General features: G+C 42.2%; 1 protein-coding gene across 11 annotated transcripts in view; it reads left to right on the forward strand.

The window, feature by feature from the left end:
* Positions 1-800: 800 nt before the first annotated feature.
* Positions 801-26,426, forward strand: part of LOC146203930 (protein spitz-like) — a 147,563-nt gene continuing 121,937 nt past the window's right edge. For 2 of the 11 annotated variants that reach the window (XM_084588994.1, XM_084589001.1), the window contains exons 1-3: positions 801-965; positions 3,091-3,230; positions 14,131-14,241. In XM_084588994.1, the coding sequence (XP_084445120.1) occupies positions 14,229-14,241 (13 nt within the window). In that variant the 5' untranslated portion in view covers positions 801-965; positions 3,091-3,230; positions 14,131-14,228. Of the gene's footprint in view, positions 966-3,090; positions 3,231-3,928; positions 4,015-14,130; positions 14,242-26,426 lie in introns of all 11 variants that reach the window. The other 9 variants (XM_084588997.1, XM_084589002.1, XM_084588991.1 and 6 more) reach the window with 6 other exon arrangements.

Consider the following 26,426-nt stretch of genomic DNA (forward strand, 5'->3'; position numbering starts at 1 on the left):
ATGATGTCCGAGACCACCGCATGCAGTGCGTGCGTTATTTTTGAATTTTTCGGGCCAGATTTTGTGGTACTCTGCTAGGTTTGGGAATGTCCTAGCCTGTATGTTCCTCCAGGTTACTGCCTCCTGTCTGCTGAGGTCTTTGTGCGGTTCTGCGTATCGTTTTCTTTCTAATTTGGAGTATTGTATTAGTTCCCAGTATGTGAGAGGGGTTGAAGGCTCTGGGACAGGTGGCGCAGGTGGCCGGAAAGTATGCCCTCGGGCTATCCTGTCGGCAGCCTCGTTGTCGTCGATATTTCGTGTGCCGGTATCACGGAGGAATTCCCCCATGGCCGGTATCCACCAGATTGCGTACTTCATGTTGCCCGTTTTTTTTTTTTTTTTTTTTTTTTTCCCTGCTCCACGACACACGCTGAAATGGTTCATGCTTCATATGGTTTCATGGTTTCATCAGTTTTTTTTTTTAATAACGTTTTTTTTTTGCCTCAGGGCATATTGGAATATGTAAAAATTAAAGGGGGTATTAAATGAAAGAAAAAGGTTAGCCATGGGTTAGCTGTTCATCGGTTGGGTAGTAACCCAGTCTTAAGCGCAAATTTTGCAGCTGGATAAAGTTGTAAAAAATGATTCATTAAATTTGTTTCTGGGAAATAAAGAGAGCTTCCGAGCTTCTTTGTTCAGCAAGCATATATTGTTCAAAGGTTGAAGTGTTTGGCGCTACTTAGCTTACTGCTTCAAGCTTATTATGTACGTAGACGTCTGTCAAGACCATTCAGCCTTCAGTGAATTACTGATTCATATATCTAGGCGGATGTACAATATGGCCGACTGTGTTGATTGTTGTTGCGTGGTGTTACGCATTATGTTTGATTGATTTTCCGTGATTGTAGCGCGCATTGGACGCTTGTGGTGATTTTTTGAGAGACGTTAGCATATGCCGATTGCTTTCGAAATGTGAGTCTTCTTCGGTAAGTTTGTGGAGGAGCGTTTTCAGGTTTATTTGAAACACCTGTCTGAAGGCTTAATTGTATGGCAAAAGAAAAAAAAAAAAAAAAAAGACGTGCTTCGGCAGGAGTGGTGGTTCCGTTTGTTTAGTCACTGCAGTTCTTCTGCACGACAGCTCGCAACTTTTTGCAAAAAAAAAAAAAAAAAAAAAAGAAAATGGATACGGCGACCGGGCCGTACTGGCGGTCTCTCAAAAATCCTCGAGAGATGCAGATACTGCGCGGTCGCCCGTGTCGTGCTGAATGTAAGCCTAAAGATGTTCGAACTGAGCGAGAGAAAAAAGAAAGAAAAGAAAAGAAAAAGAATGTTTCAAGTCACGGAACGACAAAAGAAGACAAAAAAAAATGCATAAAAGCAGCCATACTTGACTGCATTTTCTGCATTAAATAGACGTAGTGGCGGACTAAACCGCGGCGCCCATGTGCACGGTTTTACGTGCACATGGACGCTGCTGCACCCAGCAACTAATTTTTATGGCTGTTGATGCACGCAAAATGAAAGCTGTTACGGAAGCAGCCAACCTGCTTGTTAGAAGACGAAATTTTTTACTGGCACGCTGGACGTGTTGCCGTTAACACAAGTTCACTGCAAATATTTACCGCTGGTCGATTTTCAGCAGTGCTTTCCTGTCCCCTTCGTATGTCGAACGCTCGCAAAGTAGACCTTTTGCGACCGGCAGACTTGTTTAAATAGAAGTTTTGAAGGTTTGTTTTTAATGGAAATGCGTGCTTGTATGATCAAGGGTTCGTCTATTTTCACATGTCAGATTTAAAGCGGCCGATTCATTTTGGTCGTGCTTAAAGGAGAAACTTTCAGCTGGTTAACGTTGCTCTCTGCTGCTTTCATAATGGAACTCCAGTATTTGCACTTGTGTCGTCCTTTGTTTTGTGTATCAGTATTTTTTTGTCTGTGCCTTTCACTGAAACATTGCATATAACTAACATGACCAGAATAAGAAAAGTGTCATTTTCACATAGCTGCACTTACACTTCAAATCTAAAGTGGGTTTCATTGTGGCTAGTTCAGCACACTATGCCAGGTTTAGTATCTGTGCCAAGTCTAGTACCATGCCATTTTATCATACACTAATGACCGGTACACTAAAGCTCTGCTGCTTTTAAATATCGGACACTGCTGAAAGCCTGAAGTAATCTCTTGGCTTTCTTGTGATCATTTCGAGGCTGTATGTACTGTCCTTGCCAAGAAGTAGCAGGCAACGAGGTTTTCTTCTCAGCTGTGTACCCCTTGTGGTACCCCTAAAGACCAAAGGTAAGGAGGTCAAGGGTCCTCCTTGAAACCTTGTTGCCTGGTTACTTTTGGCAAGTATAGTGTGCATGTGCCACGGTACCTTGTAAATTGCAAGTAATGAGGGGGGTGTCTTAATATTTTCTTTCAAGGGGGTGGGCAGAACGTAGAGAAGAGGTACTTATTTTTGCTAATCATCATTGTAAGATGACAGTTTGTTAAAAATTGAGAGGATGCCTTCTAAAAAATGTGGGGGTGTAAACTCCCCATAGGGGGTCTGTAGGGACATCATTGCTGGTAACAATAGGCCTTTGCATCGAAAGAGAAAGTCATTAAAAATTACTCCTCTCAGGACTCTCAGAAAGAGGTTCTGCTGCTGCTTCAACTGTGGTAACGTGAGATGCACATGACAGTCCAGAAAACAATATTGCAGCATCAGTACAGTACCTTTATGCAGATGTCTATAGGACATTTCAAAAAGTGCTTCCCGGCTGTCACTGTATTACCCATTGAAGTTGTGTACATGTGGCAATTGCAGAGAATGTGATGGTGCGAACATTGGGAACAAGCTTGCGCAACAGTCCAAAAAGGGCAAGCGCTTTGACCTTGATATGTAGACAGTAGAAAAGTAGTTGCAGAAACGAAATTTTTGGTTTGGTCATGCTGCTTGTTACTGGATACAAGTTAGAGTTGATTGATCCCCTGCATTGTTTAAATGTTAAGGGGTTGTCTAAATATTATAGGGGGGGGGGGGGGGGGGGGGGTTCTGTACACACCTTTTTGTGGTGGAATATTTTGTATTGAAATTCATGGATAGGGTTTTTTTTTTTTTTTTTTTGCCAGGGACATGCATTGTGTGCAAGACAGCTGCATCTTTGGGCAAGTCCATACCGGTGTGTTGTAATGGTTATGTGACCTGTCTGTGACCAACAGTGACAAATATTAACAAGGGTGGTCATGTCTGCACCCAGGATTTCATGGAGGTAACTGACATGGCTTGTGGATAGGCATCTAGGGTTTGATAGCGTGCGGTAGGGTTTAATGTTACTGTCCTATATGTTCACGGGCGCTGAAAGGTAGCTATGAGTAATGTGTACAAACCTGCTTAAGATTTGCAACTGCTGTTGTAACCTTACTTCTGAAAAACAACAGTGAGTCTAGCACAAGAGCATTACATCAGCATGCCATTGTTCCAAGGGCAAAACGTACAGCATTCCATGCCACACACATTTCACTGCAAGGAATTTGCTTACAGTATGCTCAGAGAGAGGAGAAATGACAGTATGCGCTTCTCAAAGCTTGCATATCTCTTTCTCTTTCTGAGACTCAGTGTAATGCTAAGGAGAGTGCACAGCACTAATCACCTGGCTCTATGTCAGCACCAATTCCTTAGCTGCATCTAGGCCATCATCACATGGAATTCAAGAAGGTAGCAAGTGGTATGTATAAGCCAGCGCTCTGTCGTGAAACTTGCCTATACAGTACTTGTTGCCTCTGATGAGCTGCAAAAAGACATTTTTGGATTTTGTTTTGTTTTTATGAGATTTAACGTTCCAAGCTACTCAGCCTATCAGAGATGCTGTAGTAGAGGGCTCCGGAAATTTTAACCACTTAGGGTTCTTTAATGTACTTTGACGTCACCCATTGATTGAGTGCCTTGCTTTTCACCTCCATGAAAAAGCGGCCGCCTCAGCAGGGATCGAACCCGCCTCCTTGGGATCGGCAGTTGAACACCCTAACCTCAGAGCTACTGCTGCAGTGTGTGGGGTGAGAAAACATATTTGTACTTAAGGTGTATTTGTGTAAAGTAGCAGTTGTTAAATTGTGTCGATAAGATGACCTTTGATTTGCAAGAAACTTTCTGGAATCGGCACCACCGTGGTGCTGCAGCGGTCAGGGCGCTCGACTACTGTGCCCAGTGATGCGGGATCGAATCCCAGCTGCGGTGGCTGCTTTTTGATGGAGGCGAAAAACCAGGCGCTCGTGTGCTGTGCGATGTCAGTACCCGTTACCCCTTTCGCTACCGGGCATTTCTGGCCATGACGCACCCCCACTGTTGGCTTGGTTTCAGGGAGCGAGCATAGCGATTTATTTTTATTATGATTGCTATACAAATAACATACTCAACGGAATATGCATATTTCAGTGTTCTGCAGGTGTTGTTAATTATCATCATCATCATCATTATCAGCCTGATTATAAATCTGATAAATGAGGATAGTATGAGAAAAATCTGCTCGATACTTCTTGAGAGACCGAATCCGAGCTCGACTCGTATTTATAATAAAAAAAGCCATCGCTCCAGTCTGCAGTCGAAGGTCCCGCGCGGTCAGCCATTCAAAAGTAACGGCGCGCACGGAGGGCGCACTTTCGGTGACCCACACTATGGAGATAAATGGCACGTGAAATCAAGATGACAGAGGGAGAGGCTAAAACAACCTCCTTTGCTGCTGCTAGCCGCAAATAAGGGCGCAGCAAGAGAAAGCGAAAGCAGTGATCGAGTTATGTGTCGACTTATTGGAGAGGCAACCTGAACATGACGCGTCGTAGCAGACACGCCAACAGAATAAAAATAAACACCTGCAAACCTGCAGCAGATGGCAGAATAACCCTTGAACCCGTAACCGCATGCATGCGCCAGAGCAGGAAGTTCAATGTGATTGACTGCAGCTGGCTTGACCATTTGAAGGTAGTAGTCTAATACTGCCAAACTGTTACATACAATCGAATAAAAACAAACAGTGTGATATGTTGCAAGATAAGTCACCAGACAGCTAAGAGAGTGTTCTTTTGTTAAAGGAATCCCTCTGATGGCTCGTTCGCTAAAGTGTTCTACTTTCTCAGCGTACCATGAATTTGCGAGGCTGATACCTGACCGCGATACCTGATGAGTGTGAGGGGATACGACCATGTAGGTAATTTTCTATTTGTACGTCAAGGATTCCGGATAACTGAAAGCCATTCCTTTTGCACACCTTGTCACTGCAGCTTGCTGGACTGCCGCGAAATCTGTTTATAGCATTGGCCATACAAGCAATTTCTGAGAGGTAAAATGGTCTTGTGTTACTACGCCATGATCAGAAAATCTCGCGTTCACAAAATACCAATGAGAAACACTGTATTTAGGCGGGCCAGGAAATGGGTGCTGCTGAGAAAATATGTAAACCCGTGTCGAGTGCAAAGCGAATGCGAAATAAAGAACAAATAATTGCTGCTCGAGAAGAAATATGTGCGGGACCTATTAACACTCCAAATGCCAATCTGCATGCATTCGAAATTACAAAACAAAATACTGCGTTCATGTTCTTTTTTTTTTTTTTCTTCGCCTTTTATATGAAGCCGATAGCATATTTTGTGACCATGCGGTATTGACCTAGCTCTGAAATGAGTGATTTCGTTAGGTGAGACAGACATGCCACAAACAAATGTTAACAAATTCTAAGAGTATCAATGCAGAGCTCTCAGCATGTTTTCATTGGTTGACAAACGAAGAGAGGGAAAAGGACAAGAAGATCATGGTAATAGGAATTGTTCATGTCTCCTATCTGCTCATTCTGTTAAGAGAAAAAAGTAAGTTCTCTATAACTGTCTCAGCGAAAGCAGCTGCACAAACATTGTCTCTGCCCATCACTGAAGAGCGTAACGATGCTTGAACGACGACGGTGGCTGCCTTTTCCTTTTCCGTGCTGGATTTTCTTCTACACAGGCGGGGAAATGCTAGCATTGTAACTTATGCTGTTGGGTTCCTTCTATTTCCAATTGTCAATAAAGTGACTACAGATACTGGAGTACGGCTTCGGCTCCGAGACTCTCGTGCCATCGCTTCTAGGGAACAGAAGGCACAAAGAATTTGGTTGCAACCGGAATTTAAAAACTTTGGCACTTTCCGTGATCACACAGTAACCAAATACATAGATGCGAGCCTCTGTCTTTCAAAGAACCGGGCTTAGGCCACCCGCCACTCATGCTTGTGTGGAAACCCGTGGAAATGAATCGACTTAAAGGGCTACTGTCCAGGGAAGGCCCTTTTAAGCAAAGGAGCCCAGTGTTTCGATCAGGTACCGGAGATAGTCTGTGCAAAATGCTACAGTGACACGCGCGCCGCAAAGCATCGAAAATACAATTCAAAGCTCTCTCATGCTCTCCTTCGGGAAGCCAGCTTCCCCGTTTCCTGCGCTGGCCCGACGAGCCACAGTAATGACATACGTACTGCGAACGACGTCCATTGGTCCGTCTCGCTGACCGACAGGAGAAGGATTGGTGTCTACTGCTCGTTGTGCGCTTTTCCCTCGCCACAGCCAGACTGAATCCAGCGGCGCGCGCTCCCTCGGCCGTTTTTCTTTTTTTTTTTCTTTTTGCGCTCGCGGAGTGCCACGCTCCACCTCCCGCTAAACGTGGAGGAAAGGAAATTTGTCTTGCGGAGGCTAGACTTCGGGCAGGAGAGTGAAAGACCTTTGCGAGGGAACGGAAGGAGAGAAGCATGACAGAATCGGGTGATTGCGGTGGCTGTAACTGCGTTAGTTACTCTTTTCAAAAGAATTGTGCGGCCTTTCGTTCTAGGGGTGAAGTCTCACAGTCAACGGGGAAGAAAATATTTTCGACCGGAGGGTGGACAGTGGGCTTTTAAAAGCGCCCGACGAGTTCGCGTAGCTGCCAGTGCAGCCAACAACGCACCACGTTTCGCCAGCCTTGTTTGGCCAGACTTCGTTTCTCCGGACATGTTCACACAACTAGCCCAACTTTCTGCTCTCATGAGGATATATTCACTCACAACATCATCTAAACATTAGGATTTTCAATTTCCACACGAACCAGCACCAAATTAACAGCGCGCTCCAATGCGCTGGGACCGGCACATGCCATCGAGCGATGCGCCGAGAGGTGTTGCCACTTGTTTTGCTGTCCGGTCCCAATAGGTTGTATTTGAGTATTTTACTGTACTACTGGCATGAGGAGATACAGTCTATAATTAGGCACGTCAGATTTTTGTTGGCTTCGAATACAGGTGCAGCATTAGCATCCTTCCGCTGATTGAGCAGCCTTCTATGCATGAGACACCTAAGCATTGCCACAGTGGTCGCATTTTGATGGCAACAAAATGTAAGAACATCAATGTACTGCGATTTCGGCATTCATTAAAGAACCCTGGCTGGTCAAAACCTGTCATCCATTATAGCCCGTGTGCTACTTCAGTATGCTAACTATACCGGACTTGCTATTATGTAAATAGCGGCTATAAGTAAATTTGTATCCTTGTAAGATATATATATATATATATATATATATATATATATAAGTAGTGTAAAACAAAAAAAGAAAAGTGAGCCAAATTCAATTTTTAAAATTTGGGTTTATCTGAAAAAAAGAAAAAAAAAAACAGTATTCTTGACCTGCGCTGCGCATCTGGCTTGTTATCAATTAGAAATTGCACTCAAAGTCAGAGGAGAAAATGAACAAAGTACAAAGGTTAGGTGTGGAGTGACATGTTGCATCATTGGCCTGTACAGAGCAGTTGTATGTTTTTAAGTATTGCTGCGCTACTTTGTACGCCTCTACAAACTGGGAGGCTTCATTTTGTCCCCAAACATAGATTGTTATAGACAAGAGTTAGCCCATGATGTCAGTGGAGATGTGGCGGTGCTGGCAACAGCAGTGACATTTGGGGTATAGGCAAAAGCCTGGGCCGTTTACGTTGGATATGTGGAGCTTGCTGTGTTTTCTAGCATAATTTGCGATATTCCAGCCAGCTGTGGGGCTGTTGGTTGCGGCTGTGTTGTGGGGCTGTTGATTGCGCCGCAAGGCACACGAAAGGAAACGACACCTGTTTTCATAATTTTCTCACGATCGGATAGAAATGAAAGCGAAAGTCTGTGGCGTGGAGCTCGACAAGTAGACCTGTAGACCCTTTTGGAGACTGATCACCTTTGCTGCTCATAATCTTCATGGTTGCGGTTCGATCGTGCAGTCAATAAAGCACGAACAGATGCCTGCAGCTCATGCACGTTTTGTTGCGCTCTCAACATAAGATGTTCAGATATTCCGTGTGTGCGTGAACACATGGAAGCCATGCTTTCAGATCCCATTCGCCTGCACTACTGCCCAAGCATCTGTTCATGCAGAAAGGGACACAAAAGCTGCTGCCAGTTACATTGAGCAGTCACGAACCTCTAAGCGTAGTGTTGCTGAAACAGCACCAGACTTAGTCGCACGCTCTTCTCTGTTTTCACTTCCGCAAGTTTCAGCAAGTGACTCATCATTGATGCTGGAAAGCGAGTAAACGTCATTAGTATCTCAACACAGTCATGCAGTGTTATTTGCCAGATTATGCGAATTTTCTTATTGAAGGTTATTCAGAACCTGACGAACACACAAAATATCTACGCCACACGCTTTGCTTAAGCAGGTTAAGTATGGTATATATGGAATATGGAGTTTAATGCCCCAAAGTGAAATCTGCTGTGAGGGATGCAAAGTAAGCGTAATAGATGACAAACATTTTAATAAAAAAAAAATTTCGAAGTATAATAGCTCAACAGAGAGTGTATTTTTTGCTTCAAGCACAGGAGTAACATTTGCATTTGCGCTCATGCACCTCTCTTATAAAGCCAACCCAAGAGAGAGAAATCGGAGCATTCTTACAGACCCTATTCATATATGCATTGACCTGTGAATGACCTTGAGTAGTGCCTCAAACATCTGTTTCATATCAAGGAAAGTAAAACAAGTTGACAGTGCACTAGGTGAAGTTATAATGAACTAACAGATAGAGTTTTTCGAGTTTTTCTTGATAAAAAAAATCTCTATGGCCTAAGTTGCCGGTAATTTTCTGCGTTCTCAAGAGTAAAGGTCCTTGGAGAATCAGAAAGCTCATGAAAAAGATTGTCATGTGAAAAAAAAGATGGTTCCAGTCGTTCATGGCATTGTCCTCCTTCTTGTATGTGCTAGCAATAGGCCTGAAAATTGGAGAATGTGGACGATTAGTATTGATTATACTTTGCATTTGCTCGTTTTCATTTAATTTAATCTGTGTACAGTCACCCACTTTAGCCACGCTGTTGCTGCCACAGAAAATGAAGTTGATATACAGCACTCTGCCTGGTATTTTCACCTTGGGAATAAGCTGAAAAATTGCAGAACTGTTTTTAAGGCATAAACGGAAACATTTCTTAGGATAAGAGACATGGAATGCTTCAAAATATTTGCATATGCAAGCTGGTTTTGAAGACTGCATCGCTTCGCGCAGTATAGGCGCGCTGTGTTTTTGCCTACACACCCATGTCACCGCCGATCGCAAAGGCACTTTTGTTTACAAACATGACGCTAGTCTGTACTCCTTTTTTTTTTTTTTTTTTTTTTTTTGCATATACAGAGTCAGAACATGCCATGCCTTCCTACGCAACAGGACGTAATCCCAGTTTGCTAATAAGAGTTCTATCTTCAGGGTATCTAGCAACCGGGAAAACCGGCAATTGTCAGGGAAATTTCATGCACCGGGTAAAATCTGGGAAATGTCAGGGAAACCATCAAAAATTTCTCCAAGTCAGGGAAAATGGCACGATATATTCTGCAGTGTACTTTAATTTTAAGCTGGTGCACAGCAAGTATGTTATTCATGCAGATTTTGTGTGTGTGTGTGTGTGTTTGTGTGTGTGCGCGTGCGTGCGTGCTGAGCGCGCAGCTCCCAGTGGGCCTCGGCGCGCGGATAAGCGCATGGCTGAGCTGCCGTAATAGAACCAATACGCACCTGAGTTGTGTACTCAAGAGAGTATGCGGAAGCGCTGCCTGCGTGGGAGTAGTACGCAACAAAAAGCAGGAATAATCTGCCAGCGCGAAAGCGATCGGCGAGCTGAGCTACAGCTGAGGTCCGTTGTGACACTCCAGCGGTTGACTGCTCACGTCTTCGCTATCTCGCATTCATGGCTGCTGTGATGTTTTGAAAGCCGATTATATCGCATTTTCCGACTGAATTCACCGTCAGTAATTTTGAGTGCAGGTGCTCGAAAGGATAAACGTTCCAAAAATGAGTTTTTCTCAAAGGCGATTTTTGACCATTTTCAGCCGTTTTAAGACTTGCGTCTCTCCTTAATTGATTCTACGGCTGTTATCTATGAATTTTCGCTAAGAGAAGCGCGCTCTCCATCGAGACAGGCCGTGACCTAGAGTGCCTCGCATCAAGGCACCCTATATACACCCGAATTTTGACCAATAGAAACCGCCGTTTTTTGATACATGGTGCCTAATAGGAAATTTCGCAACTGGTAGTATCAAAGAGTTCTGCTGAGGCAGGCATCAGTGCGCTTTTAATTTTCAGTAAACTTGCGACGTTTTTACTCGTCAATAATACTATAATAACAGCCTTTCACTATATTGTAAACTGCAGAATATGATTAATAAATATCTTTTTGTTGGGAATTATTCGTCTATGTTCATTATCATCAGCAGCTACATTTTTGAGTCTCTTCACTAGTCAGGGAATTTCACCTGATCAGGGAAAACCTGGAAAAGTCGGGGATTTGGAAAATAGTGGTTTGCTAGACACCCTGATCTTAAATTGTACTTTGATGATACTTGCTATTCTAGTATAACTGCTCATTTTCAGAGTTAGAAAATCATAGTGAAACTGGTTTCTCTAATTACAATCAATTGTTTAGATACGTTTGGTTATATGACACGCACATACATGGGGCCAGCTACTCCCGCCAGGCAGCCAACCTGTGGTCTAGCCACTGGCAGGGTGACACAGTCGCTGCCACTTGACACATGTAACCTTTTCATTGCCAGGGAAGAATGTTGCCCAATATAGCATAGCGCCATTTGCTGTCATTACCCACTTGGGGCAGCTATTTAGTTTAGCAGTTGTCTCCACCTCATCTGAGGGCACTCAGGACTTGTCTCTTCTGCTTGTAAGATCACTTGAAACCATACTGAAGCTTCATAAAAAAAGGGGCATGTTCTGGCTGCCATGGGGGTTAAGAGGCAGTTTCATCGCTAATGTCAGCACATGCTGCATGATGCCGTGCCCTTTTGCTCAGCCTAGTGCTACATCGAAGCGATAACATGGTAATCCACTTTTTAAAAAATCAACTTATGCTTGCATTTTCACCTAATAGGTGTTCAGCATTTGACTTCCATTACTTTTGTTATTAGCTATGGCACTTGCTTAGAGCATAGTTATTAGTTTGTGCTTTACTAGTAATTAAGGACCATTTGCATGTTAATTACTGCTAAATCAAATGCTTGGGCTGAAGTAAAAAATAAGACAAGGTGAACTGGAAGTGACTTTGGCTATTCAGGAATGCGTTACATCACTGAAACAAAATTTATGTTCTCAAATAAGCACCTAGAAAAGTTCAAAGAAATAAAAAACGATAAAAACTGATAAGTCCAACCCCCAGTTTAAAATTTCTTTCGTACACAGCTTGAAAACAATGATGTTAAGCAATCTTCTAATTTTTTTTTTTTTTGTTCAGCACCATAGGCTCATTCATCACTAATGGAGAGCTCAACTGCTTCTTCATTTGAAGGTAGTAGATGTGTGCGAATGTTCAAAACTTTTGAACAGAAAATCAAATAGTTACCTATTTGACTTTTCTAAACAAATAAAATAGAGCATCTTCAAATAAAACAATTGGGATATGTAGCAAGCTTTTCTAATAACCTAAAACAAACCAAATGTGGGCTGTATTTCTATACTTGTCGAAAAGTTGGGGTGAGGTTCGAATAAGTCCCGCCATAGTATCTTTTTACTCTGATGACTGAAATACAGGGCCCACAGCAAGACCGCTTACCATCTTGCAACAATCAGTATGTGTAGGATGAACGGTTCAGCGCTGCTGCATGGTTCATTGGTGGGGTGGCATTCATAAGGCTCATGCATGGCCACTGAGGCTGAATAGTGTGGCAGGGCTGAGGTAAGCCTTGGTGCTGTCTTAGAAGCCATGGCCTAGCATTTTTTTTTCCCTCTTCCTCAAATGCACCTGTTATCTCATGTCCTGAGGTGCATGCGGCTATAGTGTATTCTCTTTTTTCATCAATGAGGAAGGGTGATTTCTCTATTGGCAAATTCCGATTGCCCAACTCTAGCGCTTCCAGACAGACATTTTTTTTTTTTTTTTTTTCGAAGCAACTATATCGCTAGGAAGCAACTAGGTCGCTCCATGGAGCAGTCAAGGCTGCTCTGTGGAAATTGGCGAATCAGATCGGAAGTTTGCGTGATGTATTCCTTCAATAGTGCCCCCCGTTTCTGACGGCTTGTCATCTTCGCCGCGCTGGCTCTGCGAATGTGAATAAAGTAATTGTGTAAACTATTGGTGTCCACTCCATCTCGGGAAGCAGGGGTAGCATCGTAGATTCGTTGCAGGTTTGAAAACGGACATGTGCACATAACGCGCGGACAATCACAAGGAATGATGGGTTAACAGTGCTAAAGTAGGCCACTTGGTTGATCATATTCAGAGACTTGCACGCTACTAGCTACACAAGGGGATGGATGAAACACAACGTACAACGTCCTGTGCTGTTTCGTCCGTCCCCTTGTGTAGCTAGTAGCGCATAAGTCTGCAAACAAGAATGATGAGTACTCCCTCCGTCACTTTAGGAGAGCCATCTGCTACTAGTTCTAGTTGGAGAATGAGTGTTCCAGATGCAAATTAGGATGCATGAGTCTTGGTTGAAATTCACCGTAGGTGTATAACTTGAGTTATCATAGACTTATCATGCTGAATTCATGTTGTGGGCCCTTGGTGAAGCTAAGCGTTGTATCTTTTACGAGCTGTAATTTGGACTCTGTAATGTATAGCCCATAACTGCAGCGTTGCCACTGGCGCTTCATTGTTTTATGTTGCTTACTTTCTTTGAATATTCACAAAAGTAGTGAATGTTATCGCAAATATTCTTTTCTTAATTTATTTGCTTATATCACGGATTCAATTCATATTTGATTTGATAGCAGAGCTGAACTATTCGTATTGGAATTCATTGGCAAAATTTACTATTCACACTCCCCTTGAAAGCCTTGCTGCAGGCATCAATGCCACTTCTTCACTATGTGCTTGCAGCACAACTATTGTTGAGGAGTAGGGAAGTGATTTGTGCAATGCTTTAGGGAGAAAGTACCGATCTGGAAGCTCAGAGCCTAGGAAAATTATCTAACGCTTCTGCATATCTGCTTGTAGTGCTTTAACACTAAAAAAAGAAAAAAAAAACACACAGATGTTTGGTAGAGCGGATTTGAACTTAGGAATTTATCGTAGGAAGTGAGCATGGCATGTTGTAGCTATCGCCACAGCCGATCACCCCACATACTGACTGCAACTCACACTCGCACTGTGCATACCATGCCATCGTCTCTATCAACTTCCATCTGTGTGCAAAAGCAGCATTTGATGCATAACAGTTTATTTCGGTCCGCTCTGATAATTTAAAAAATGGTAGGGTAAACCAAGTAGGATGTGCAAAAGCTTTTGCACATCCTACTTGGTTTACCCTACCATTTTTTAAATTATCAGAGCTAACAGAAATAAACAGTTATGCATCAAATGTGGAGTACTGATCTACTTATTATCGAGTTACATCTAAACTTCTAAAACCTTTTGCTTTCTTTTTTTTTCTTCATCATAAATCAGACACTAAACATTCAAAGTGCTAAGGCAGTTTCTTTGTTAAGCATGCTCGTTCACTGTATTATATAAGAAACTGTGTGTAAGTGTCAAGAAAAACTCATGTTCTCTTAGTGCAAAAACTGCCCTCTAGCAGACATTTTGGGCCATTACCAAAAACGTTCCTTTGAATTAGGTAGTCTGGTGTTGCTAGCTGTGAGGGTCAGATTTATCAGTTCAGGTCATTGTGATGAGGTTGCTCACTGGTGCTTACTGGCGTTTGCAGGAGCTTAGCCCACCAGTGTCATGGTTGACAAGTAACTCTGCAACTTACTCCATCCTTGTCATCATGCTGAAAAGCCAGACTGGCACAACATTGCATCAATGGCGCTAAACGGTGAGTGACACTGTAGGCGCCCTTCTGCTGGCAGCGGATGAGCTTGAAAGTGCGAAGTCATAAAAAGGTGCATTTAATCAGGTTAGCTGGGAAGTATTTGTGTATTTTGGGCCTTCTATTGTGGCTCCTCATATTGAGGGCTGTGTATAAAGAGTTCATTTGGTATTGTGAAGTAGGAAAAGGTGCGAATATTTGTGCTTTCCTGTTTTCATGGGGATGTTTGTATGCTGCAGTTTGGGTTAACCCTTCAACTCTAAAGCCTGGGCAATGCTTTTCACAATTTGTAACAATGTTACCTACAGTGACTCCTGCTTGTCTGCCTGAGTGTTCCTCTGCTTTTCTCTTTCTTGTTTTCATGGGGATGTTTGTATGTCGCTGTTTGGGCTAACCCTTCAACTCTAAAGCCTGGGCAATGCTTTTCATGATTTCTAACAATGTTACCGACAGTGACTCCTGCTTATTCGCCTGAGTGTTCCTCTGCTTTTCTTTGCTGGAGGTAGCCATTGAGTCTGTCAGTTTTGGATTGGCTTCATTAACTCTTTCGGGATCATGAATAGACAGGCAGTTCCGATGGTTTTTAGAAAAGGTTCTTTTTTTTTATATATATATATAAATGTAATATTTAAACAACCCTGCAGTAACATATGCCTGTAGTGTAGCTATTCAAATGCTCTACATTCAACTAAATAATATTTTTGTGAACTTTATACATAACACGAAAAAAAAAATGTTTCAGTGTGAACTATAAAATAAATATGAAATGTTAAAAATGTCGTGAATCTAGAATTAACTAACGGTAGTAACAGATTACAGATTATTTACTATAGGTTCTTGTTTTTGTACCTTTGAAATTATGGCTTGCATATCTGCAGGTTTCCTTTTTTTTTTGGTGTTAACAATTTCAGGACCATGGAATAAAATAGGGTACTGAAGGATCTTGAAAAACTTTCTTTAATAATTGAAGCATTTATTTGATCTCACTATATCATTATACATGACACGAATAAAAATGCCGCTCTGCAAACTTGCCAAAAAAATCCAAAAAGTAAAAAGAGCCGTGGTTATCAAAATAAAGCATCAGAGTCAAAATAATTTAGTACGTAAAAAATGTGCTGCACTGTCTTTTTTATTAATCGCAAAAATTTGGCCCGCCTGTCCACATGTTTTGAGTGGGTGAGGGGCTGTTTGGGCGCAGCGGTTGCCATTCATTTGTCACGGCGGTTGTTGCAAGTCTGAGATATCTGTTCTTCTTCCAACAACGCTAACAAAGTTCAGAGAAGCCATATTACCAACAAACTAATATGTTATGTGCTGAAATCCGTCTTGGATGCAGGCCGTTCTCATAACCTTGCTAGATTGCTAAAATATTTGTTTTTAGCTTGGTCTTCCTTTGCTTATAGCACAGCTTGCAGTTTTCATGTCCTTTAACTGTTTCTGGTTAGTGTATGGCATGTTTTGTGGCACGATTTGCAGAGGGTGGCGGATTGTGGTCTAGTTTGCCATAAAAATTTAAAATCTTCTCTACGAGTTCTTCTCTGATGCTCAAACGGTGTGGCTGGAGGAGCTTCGCACTTGAAGTTCTTGAGGAGCCACCTCATGTGCAGTAGCTTTCCTTGGTGCTGAAATGCTGGCAAATGGAAATGAGGCAGCTAAAACACGGAATGAGTGCAATTGCTCTAGAGCAAGTTGAAATTGAGAGTACGCCTTCCTTGGGCTGTTCCTGTCTGATTTATCATCCCAGCGGAAGTCTGAGCTGTTGAAGTCTCTTCAGGCTCCTTGCTACTGCTGTCACCAAAGAAATGTGAAGTAGAAGCAGCAGAATCCCACAAATAGGTCCTAATTCGTAACATGTCCTGACACTAGCTCAGCGCCATTTTTGTTGTCATTTGAGACCACCCCACTCTGAATAATAATTTCTTCTACGTCCTTGCCTGGTAAAAAAAAAAAAAAAGCATGCAGACCGAAACTATAGTTGTCATACTATCTGTTTAGATGGGGCTACATATTCCAACACATGGGAGTTTGCATTCAGCCGTATGTCGAAAACCATAGTTCATATATGATCGATGGCCTGTGGGGCAGTCCCGAAAGAGTTAACTCCGGGGGACATTTGAAGCCTCTGGAGCACTTGAAACCAACCACCTTAGCCTGCAATGTTCCATTTATTTGTTGTATTGTTTCATTCTTTATACTTTTGTCTTCAGTTAAGTGCTGTAGACAGTGCAGTGGTGCCAAAACTCGTTGGTTTATGAAAAAAAAAGATATGCATGCTATTCCTGTATTTTAGTCACCTTCGGTATTTCGTTTATCTTGCTTTTTTTTTTCCTTTAATGTTTTTGTCCTGTGTTTCTCATTTTTTGCCTGCTATTGCTTCGTTCATGGTTATGAGCTAGTAAAAATCCCACACTCCAACAGTTGTCTTGTGAGAATATGTTATTGTGTCCTTCCTTCCGTTTTGGTGCCGCTGTGCCTTAGTTTGCAGAAGCAGAGCTTTTGATAAAATTTTTATAAGTGTATGCATGCAGCATAGTATTGTCAGAATAAAAATAACGTTTGAACAGTATAATTGGAAAATAGTCTCCCCCCTCTCAGTTCACGATTTTCTGAGGCCATTCCAAATGTATAGGTCCTTATTTTTTTAGGCATTTTTTCAAAGCCATTTTGAATGCGTAAAGTCGTGGCTCCAGATTGCACCTTCCTTGCTTATTGTCATACTTGTGCCGCATTCCAGCCTCCTCTCTTCTTGGCTTGCTTTGCATAGTTTTTGTGAGCAGTTGACGGTGGTCTTTTTTTTCTATGATGTTTCAATTTCTGTTCCTTCAACCTACGGATTGCATTACCACTGCGTTGTTGCTATTCCAGCCCTTCTTATGTGTCGAGGTGACTCTTCCTTGGTAGCATAATCGTTCACAACAGAGCATGGGACAGAACACTGGCCAAAATATGTCACGAGATTATGGTGGAGATGAAAAGATCGTGCCTCATATAGTACAGATTGAGCACTACAATATCAAAGAAAAGAGGCTGTACAATTTTAATTTGCCTTTGAAATTCGCATAAAAACAACTGAGGCGCTATCTAGCGGAGAAACCCTAGTACTTTCAGTGTAGCCCCCCACGTGACTACATGTCAGCAAAATATCGCTGATTTTCATAACTGCACATTGTTCTTTTTTCTTCTAGGAGTGCTTGCCATAATTTATTATATTTTTCGCTCTCTCCAGTGCTTCCTTAAATAAAAACCACCCCTGCTTTCGCAACGCGAGAGGTATGCTTTCAGGTTTTGCCACTAGATGGCGCCACAGTGTTTGCAATTTTGTGAATGAAGCAATGACAGTGCCCACTAAAACTTTCGTCGACGAGGGCATGCGTTATTGTGCCGTAGCAGCATTCAGTGTGAAACTGAAAAGGACGTTGTTCTATGCAAAAAATGCCTGATTACTGTCTGGCGAGTGAAAGTTATATTTGTTTTCAGTACGTCTTTTTTGTCGACCACCAGTCGTCATTGCGGTCGCTGCTCATGGTTTCCAGTATCGGACTACATAAAAACGGGTGCACGCATTGATAGAAAAATTCTTGGTAAAAATTTTCTACAGCGTACCTATCTAACAAAACCGTTATGGAACCGAACATTTTAGACATCAATCTTTCCACTGCGGCGAAAAAAAATTGAGACCTAAATTCCTTTAAACATTTAGTGCTTGCTGCTGTGTGCAGCAAGCTTTTGTGTGCATTATGAGGCTCTAAAGTGCTGCAATTAGAGTACTACTGCCTTTGCATCATTGTAGCATCGCTGTTTTTGCACTTCATTTTTTTTATTATTATTATTCCATTCTAGAACCCACAAGAGGCCTCTCCAGTTCTTTTCATCTGAATTGTAACTTTAGTAAAGTTCCAGAGTAATTTGTGTACAGTGATAAATAAGAACATATCATGGTGTTCCTTTTGTGTTATTTTTCTTTTGGAATTGAAGGGTTAATGAGGAAAGATAAAAGTAATCATCCCACTTCGCACTTATTATGCATCCGAAAATAGTCTTAATGTGATTGGCTACAAAGAGACTGCTTTTCACAAAGGGGCTTTATTAAATGCTGCTAAAGAAAAGTGGGTCAGATAAATTTGTGTGGAACATTTCATATTAGGCTTCAGCTGGGTGTGAGAGCAGTGGTAATGGGACATCCTTTTGTATACACTCAAGGAGATTATGATAAATATTCGTATGTGTTACCAATTTTGTGTATGCGTGCACCCAGGGATGTACAGAAATATTTATGGCTTTTTCTACTGCTGTTAGCATCTTATACATTTAAGGACAGTATGTTTTTCAGTGTAGTAATGAGGTGACTAATTCTCATTATAATTTGCAGCAGTTCTATGATAAGTCATAACATCTTGCATGAATTCACTAACCAGACATGTTTCTTGTACTTTTATATGATTATCGCTGAATTTATGTGCCATTTGTTGCATGTTAGGTTTGTTGAGTATTGTGTGTGCTGCTGGATGGAAGTGACTGCAGACATTAAATTTCAAAGGCTACGAAAGAATGTTGTTTAGTTCTTCAGCATTGCTAATCAAGTTTCAGTCATAGGCATTTATTGGAACATGAAGCAGCCTTTTACATTGGCATTCAAATACTACTGTTTGGTGCTGGAAATTCCTGAAGTGTTTTGACACCTTTCTCCTAGCGTGGGCATTCTGGACGAGTAAATTGTAAAATTTTATGGTTCAGGTGGTCAAGAAAGGGTAAGGACCTCATGCTTGCTGCAAATTGCAAGTTTCTTTAGAAAATCACATGTTTCTATATTTAATTTTTGACATTAAATTGATACAGAGGTAAGGAAAATTAATTAGTTCTTAAAAACTGAAAGCTGTGTATATCTATGAAACTCTCTAACCAAGCAGTGGTGTTCATGAGGCCGATTAGTCACTAAAAGTTCGGTACTCAGTTTCATTATAAGGTGTACGAGACCGAAACCTCAACCTTGAAATTAAAAAAGAAGAGAGTATAGAGGATACAAAGAATGTTCTGGCCTCGAATATAGAGGTGCACCAAAAATGAAATTAGGCACATGAACAATGGTCAAACCTTGCAAAAGCACATGCCAGTGTGCCCTATCATCAGCAGATGTGCAGTGGAGAGCCAGAATGCATCAGCACATCTAGCTGACCCATCGCAGTGTTGTGATGCCTGCCCTATCATCGGCCCAAACGAAATACAAACCACGGTAGCCACGCAGATTGAAAGCGACGGCATTTGTGAGAAAACAGAAGGTGCCATGCTGCCGAGCCACAGTACCAAATCGCTGCAATTTGATGGCTTTGCTTGGGCCAATGATAGGGCGGGCATAGCAACATCGAGATGGGCCAGCAGGATGTGCCAAGGCACTCTCGCTTTGTAGAGTGCACTGGCATGCAGTTTTGCTCTATTTGGCCACTGCTCGTGTGTTTACTTTCGGTGTTTCAGTGCATACTTAATGTCCTGTATTTTTTTAATCTGTTACTGTAATGCCTTAATTGGGCAGCTCTGTTTTCTTTCCTGGAGAATGAAGTCTTGATTTGACCACGAAAACTCTGGCCCATTGTCAAGTGAATGTAATGGTGTCAGCACAAATGCACTATGGTCGACGGTAACTAGAGCAGTCTTATCCTTGTCACGTGTTTGGTTGCTGATGAAGTTGATGTTGCACTGCAGCCTTCAGTTCTTTCTTTGACTGTGGCTAGCGGCATGAAGCAGGGTTATTTTTCTTCGATATTTTGCTGAAGAGGAAAATTTACAGTGAATATGCAGAACATTTTGATAATTGCTTACCTAAGCAAACAGAGAGAATACAAATGCAGTAAACTTTCAATCAGTTAGAGCTTTCAGTTTATCTAGGGACTGAACACTATATTAAGCATGCAATAAAAGCTTGCTGTGTAAAGGGCTTGATTTCATAATGGTTTTGTTAAGAATGCTGTAGAACATTATTATTGAGAATTTTTCGATCATTATATGTGTCCCCCCTTTTTTTTTCGTAGCCCGATAAATTATAATCAGCAAGCGCAATGACGATTGCACGTAAGCAATGATGTACAGAAATCTTGTGCAAATCTCACCTGCCAAATAATGCATTTGACATCTTTAGTATAGAGTGGTGCCCATTCAAATATCTACACTCAAAACTGTTAGAGCAAAGGGTGTACTTGTCATTGACAAAAGTTTTAGTGGATCGTGTTTACAGTTTTATCCAAGAAATTCAAAACAGTGTGGTTCAGTTCAGTTCAGGCGTTCAGTCGTGTCCGACTCTTCGTGACCCTATGGACCATGTCACGCCACGCTTTCCGATCTCTCACTATCTTCTTAACATCACATAGCTTCATCTGCAATGCCTCGAGAATGCCATCTAACCATCGCGTGCGCTGCCTACCCCTTCTCCGGTGACCCTCAACCTTTCCCAACATCAAATCTTTCTCCAGCGACTCCTCTCTTCTCATCAGATGACCAAAGTAGCTGAGCTTTAACTTTAGAATTTGATCCTCCAATGAGTAGTCAGGGTTTATGGTCGACAATATCGACTGATTTGTTCTTCTGGCAGTCCATGGAACTCTTAAGAGTCTTCGCCAGCACCACAATTCAAACGCGTCAATTCTTCGGCGGTCAGCCTTTTTCACAGTCCAACTCTCGCATCCATACATCACAACTGGAAAGACCATAGCACGGGTTATACGGATCTTGGTTGGTAGACTAATGTCTCTGCTCTTTACTAGGCGGTCAAGGCTAACCATTCCTCTCTTTCCCAGAAGCAGGCGTCTCCTAATTTCATGGCTGCAGTCTCCTTCCGAGGTAATCTTGGCGCCCAAGAACAGAAAATCTGTCACAGCTTCCACTTCTTGTCCATTGATGCTCCAGGACTTGATAGGGCAAGACGCCATGATCTTCGTCTTTTTAATGTTCAGTTTAAGCCCGAACTTCTCACTCTCTTCTTGTACGCGCATCAGAAGTCTCTTGAGTTCCACTTCACTTTCTGCCATTAAAGTGGTATCATCCGCATATCTAAGGTTGTTGATACGTTTTCCAGCAATCTTCACTCCAGCTGAAGACTCGTCCAGACCGGCCTTCCTCATGATGCACTCTGCATATAGGTTAAATAGGCAGGGCGACAGTATGCAGCCTTGCCTCACCCCTTTCTCAATCGGAAACCAATCAGTAAGGCCATGCCCAGTTCTGACTGTGGCCTCTTGCCCTTCATAAAGGTTCCTGAGGAGACAGATGAGGTGAATTGGAACTCCCATCTCTTGGAGAGCTTGCCACAATCTGCTGTGATCTACGCAGTCAAACGCTTTAGCATAATCAATAAAGCAGAAGTAAATGGGTTTCTGGAACTCTCTTGCTTTTTCCATGATCCAGCGAAGGTTGGCAATTTGGTCTCTAGTTCCTCTGCCCTTGCGAAACCCAGCTTGCACGTCCGGAAGCTCACGATCCACATACTGCTGCAGCCTACCTTGCAGGATTTTTAACATCACCTTGCTAGCATGCGAAATAAGCGCGATCGTGCGGTAGTTGGAACAATCTTTGGCACTGCCTTTCTTTGGAATGGGGATGTAAACTGACCTCCTCCAATCCTGTGGCCACTGCAGGGTTGTCCAAATCTTTTGACATAATGTATGCAGTGTGTTAACAGCGTCGTGGTTGATGTTTTGAAGCAACTCAGCTGGAATACCATCAATTCCGCTAGCTTTGTTCTTAGCAAGGCTGGCTAAGGCCCATTCAACTTCATTCTTCAGGATGCCCGGCTCGAGATCAGTAATCACAACCGTCCTATGTTGGGTTTGCACATCCGGGTCCTTCTTGTACAGTTCTTCTGTGTATTCCTGCCACCTCTTCTTTATCTCTGAGGCTTCAGTGAGGTCCTTGCCTTGTCTGTCCTTTATCACGCCCAGCTTAGCACAGAAGCTTCCTTTGATATCTTTGATTGTCTTATACAGAGCTCTTGTGTTCCTTAATTGGCTGTTGTCCTCAACTGCTTGACACTGTATGTTCAGGAAGGCATTTTTATCTCTCCTTGCTATTTTCTGAAAATTCGCATTGAGAACCTTGTATATTTCTCTTTCCCCCTTACCAACAGTGTGGTATCGTTTAGTGAAAAAAAGCTAAAAGCACATCATGAGCAGTGTGAAGGGAGTGCTGCTTTTTATTGCAGGGCACACTAACTAGAGAGAGTGCAAAATATAATAATCTACTAGTGAACACACCACTCCTAAAGAAATAATTAACACCATGTGCTTATTTTAAGGAAATCAGCGATATTTTACTGAGATATGTTCATGTGGTGGGCTATGCTGATAGATAGTGTCATGGTTTAAACACAAGGTTTCACTTGTTTATTTTACATGCCAGATTAAAATTACATATCCTTGTTTCTTGGATATTTTGGTGCTCAATTTATAAATTTTAGCTTATTTCTTTTTCATTTCCACCATAATCTTATGACCCGTTTTGGTCAATGTTCAGTCCCTTTAGCTGACAGTTTGTTTCTGTCAGAATTGCGTGTGTTAATTCAAGCTGCGACTGTGCATAATTCTAACAATTTCCGGTTCATTTTGGGATTGATTTATTGAGATTCAACTATATATTTGACAGTTATTATACTTGTGATACACCATATAAGTAAGTAGTATCGGATGGCTATGAACAGTTTTTAGATGCAAAGCTCTCACTGCCACTACTGAGACATCTTGTGCGTCTCTTTGATGCCATAGGGTCAGAGGATGAAGGAAGCATCCTATACAGGTGTAGTTTCTTTGTGATCGGATGTCACCATTTCTAGAAATGCATATTATTAGCCTGTTGTCATCTGGGTGCCTTTATTTGGCCTGGCATTTCCTTCAGTGTTGTCTGGCTTCGGAGACGTAACTCAGTATGGCTGATAATGTGTGAAAAAGGTAAAAAAATATGGAAATTGCATGAACGGTGGTAATTTGCTTCCTTGTTTACATTGGAGCACTTTGTGTTTAGTGCTGGAATTAGGGGATCAGGCAGTCTTGTCTACTGTATTGCTCTTAACCAGCAGTTGGATTTTTCAGTTTAAACAAAGGCAGTAAAGACTACAAAGTATGCCAGAATAGTTTTTCAAAGCTTGCAGAGAACTAAAAAAAAGTCAGTACCATTGTGTATTGTTAATATGGACATTCTGGTTCCGAAGCAAAGCTGTAGTTGTGTTATAGTAATCAATCGTGAAGAAAACACAAGTTGGTTAAAACTCTGTTAAGTGATTTCACTTAGTTATCTTTTATTAAGGCCAGCTTCTGTGTATAAAGGTCGCCTGCAAAAGGGACACTAGACTACCTTGAGTGTTCCAAGTGCATTATGTTGGTCGTCATTATTCTTAAAATGATGTAGTGCAGTTTAAAGCTCCTACTCATCTATGAGGCACGCGATGGCATCTCACATAACGATGGTGTACTATCAGACTCAATATTATTTGCTACCAGCGAGTGTCCGGCAGCAGCACTTTCCGCTGCCGCAGTAGTACTGGTACTCAGTATTGGTACTGGTACTGGTGCCGCAGTAGTTTTGGTACTCAGTATTGCAAAAAAAAAAAACAACAACAACAAAAAAAAAAACAAAAACAAAACAAAAGTGGCATGAATTGATGGTGTTCATTCAAAAAATAAAAGTAGTGGGTGAACACCTCCTTATTGGATGCGTAGGGAGGTCATTGGTTGATAGCTGCTGAGAAAGTTCCTTTCAGATCTATCATGAAATGTGGTGAATTGAAAGGCATGTAGTTAAACCTCGTTACAAGAGACACTGTTACAAGAGACACTCGGTTATAAGAGACACTTGAAAATTGCTTGGTTGGTTTTCCTATGTCTGCCATGTTAACAACATTGCATGCAAAAGACATGGTTACAAGAGACACTCGGTTACTAAGGGCAACTTTTTCAGGTCCCTGGAGTAAATTCTTCACTATTTAGAAGAGAGACAACCCAGGTGTGCTCATGCAATGCAGCTGAAGCGTGCCAACTCGTACATGATGCACTTCAGATTCCCTTAGCTAAATTCTGCTCCATATCAGCATCCTTTTTGTTATAACTGAGAAGGAGTGCTTCCCAATGATTGGAAGGTCAAAATGACCCCGTTGTTTCAGCCACTGGCATTGCATTACTGTCACCTACGAAGCAAATCAAAATGGATGAATGACATCCAGCATTTTTAACTCCTCGCTGTTTAAAATTTGATCACAAGGTGAAAGCTCAGAATCCTAATGCCTTTTTCTTTGCGGACAATGCTTCTTGCAGCACCAAAGTTCTCGTGCTCAAAGCCATCAGTTATTTTTTTCGCTCCAAACTCCACACCCTACCTTCTACCAATAGACGAAGGCGTTAAGCACTCAGTCAAGTTGCTGTACAAAACAAGGTTTGTAGAACGCCTGTTGCTCGACAGGCAGCAAGGCTGTACAATAGTAATTGATGCGAAGTTTGCTGTTCAGGTGATTTCAGGTGTCTGGAATGGCCTGAGAGGTGGAGCTGTGAGAAACCATTTCAGACAAGCAGGCTTCAAATGTGGTGACATGATGTAAGAGGGCCCATATATGGATACTGTGGCAAGCTTCCTTAAAGATGAAGCTTGGGAGAGCATCCAAGAGACTGCTGAGGTATCAGAATCTTTTGAGGAATTCGTATTTGCAGGTGTGGATCTTGTGTGCTCTCAAAGAGCTTACGGACTGTGCAATTCTCGCGCAAGTAAATGGCACATGGGCCATAGAGGATGACTACGATTACATTTTAGAGGAAAAGTGTCAGCATCTGAGGGTGACAAGCAAGTAAGAGTGCTTCAAAGGTATTAGAGCAACAGGAAGGCTTGCAAAGTGAAGTGCTTTACCTCCAGAATTTGGGAAGGAATACACTCTGCACTCACAAAATTACATACTTGTATGAATAAGTTCTTTAAACCTTTCTGAGCAATTTCCTGTTAATGCGTGTAAATGCATTTATATATGTTGATGTGCAGTAAATTGATTAACACAGTGCTTTTAGAATTTTTGGTTACAAGAGACCTTGCTTACAAGAGACATCTTTTTCGAGTCCCTTGTAACGAGGTTTTACTACTACATGGCGCTGCACCTTATCCAGCCATGTGGGATACCACTCCCCGCTGCACACTAGAGAAAGAGATGAGCCTTCACAATGATAGCATTAGAGACAGTCTTAGTACACTTCCAGTTTCGGACACCACCGTACAGGTGTGCGCGTGTCCTGTGTCATCTTCGCTCGAGTGTGTGTCTTCTTGTGCGCTATTATCTTTCATCAAATTGCAATGCACCATCTAGCCCATCTTCAAGTTTTGTTAAACTACCGTACAGATGCATATTTAGCCCATTAAGCTAAATACACTCCTCACTCCTGCCTGCTGTTTTCTGCACCATATACGACACTTTCCAGCGTGCCCCAATTGTCCTGAACCCTATGCTAATTTGCCACATTTTCTTTTCTCCTGCCCAGTTGCAATTCAGTTCCTTCATTTTCAATCTTTGTTGAAAAATCCCAAGCCAAGGAAATCTTGCAAGAATGGGGAAGGTCCGTGCTGGTCCGGTTTGGATAGAATAGGCTTGTATAGGGCCCAAATGAGCTTGTCCGTGCCCAGTACAGCGCCCATATTGGTGAGACCGCTGCTGCTTGGAGCTTGAACAGGTTTAGCTTCGTCCAGTTTAGTGCTAGTGCCAGAGCGATGGATGCATTCAATGCTCAAACGGGCTTCACACTGTCCGGTGTGGAGCTCGTTCCTGAGAAATTGATGATGTTTGGAGCTTGAACAAGTTAAATCGGGGCCTGTTTAGAGTTCATACCGGACAGCCTTTGGTGCTTATGCAGGTTTACCCAGTGTGGCCTAGTGCCCATATCTAAGATAAGCCGACAGCTTCTTTAGTGAGCTTGTCCGACGTGTAGTACACCTTCATATCAGTCACTGAAGAACAGCCTGCCACATAAAAGCGCGAAGAAGAACTTGCACGTTTTTCTAGCAACATTAAAAATGTGCTCGAGCATAACTGTATCTCTGCGGTGAGGTTCTGAAATATGCACTGTTAGCTGCATAGCAGGCAGCATTGTGCACAAAGTAGCTATCCTTTTGTAGTGGACGAATGAAAAGAGCACAAAAAAAAAAAGGCAAGGGAGGACTTTGTGGAGTTCGTTAATATAAAC

Source organism: Amblyomma maculatum, chromosome 1 (assembly GCF_055883805.1).
Source record: "Amblyomma maculatum isolate TAMU_Amacu chromosome 1, ASM5588380v1, whole genome shotgun sequence".
In the NCBI taxonomy this organism is placed as follows: domain Eukaryota; kingdom Metazoa; phylum Arthropoda; class Arachnida; order Ixodida; family Ixodidae; genus Amblyomma; species Amblyomma maculatum.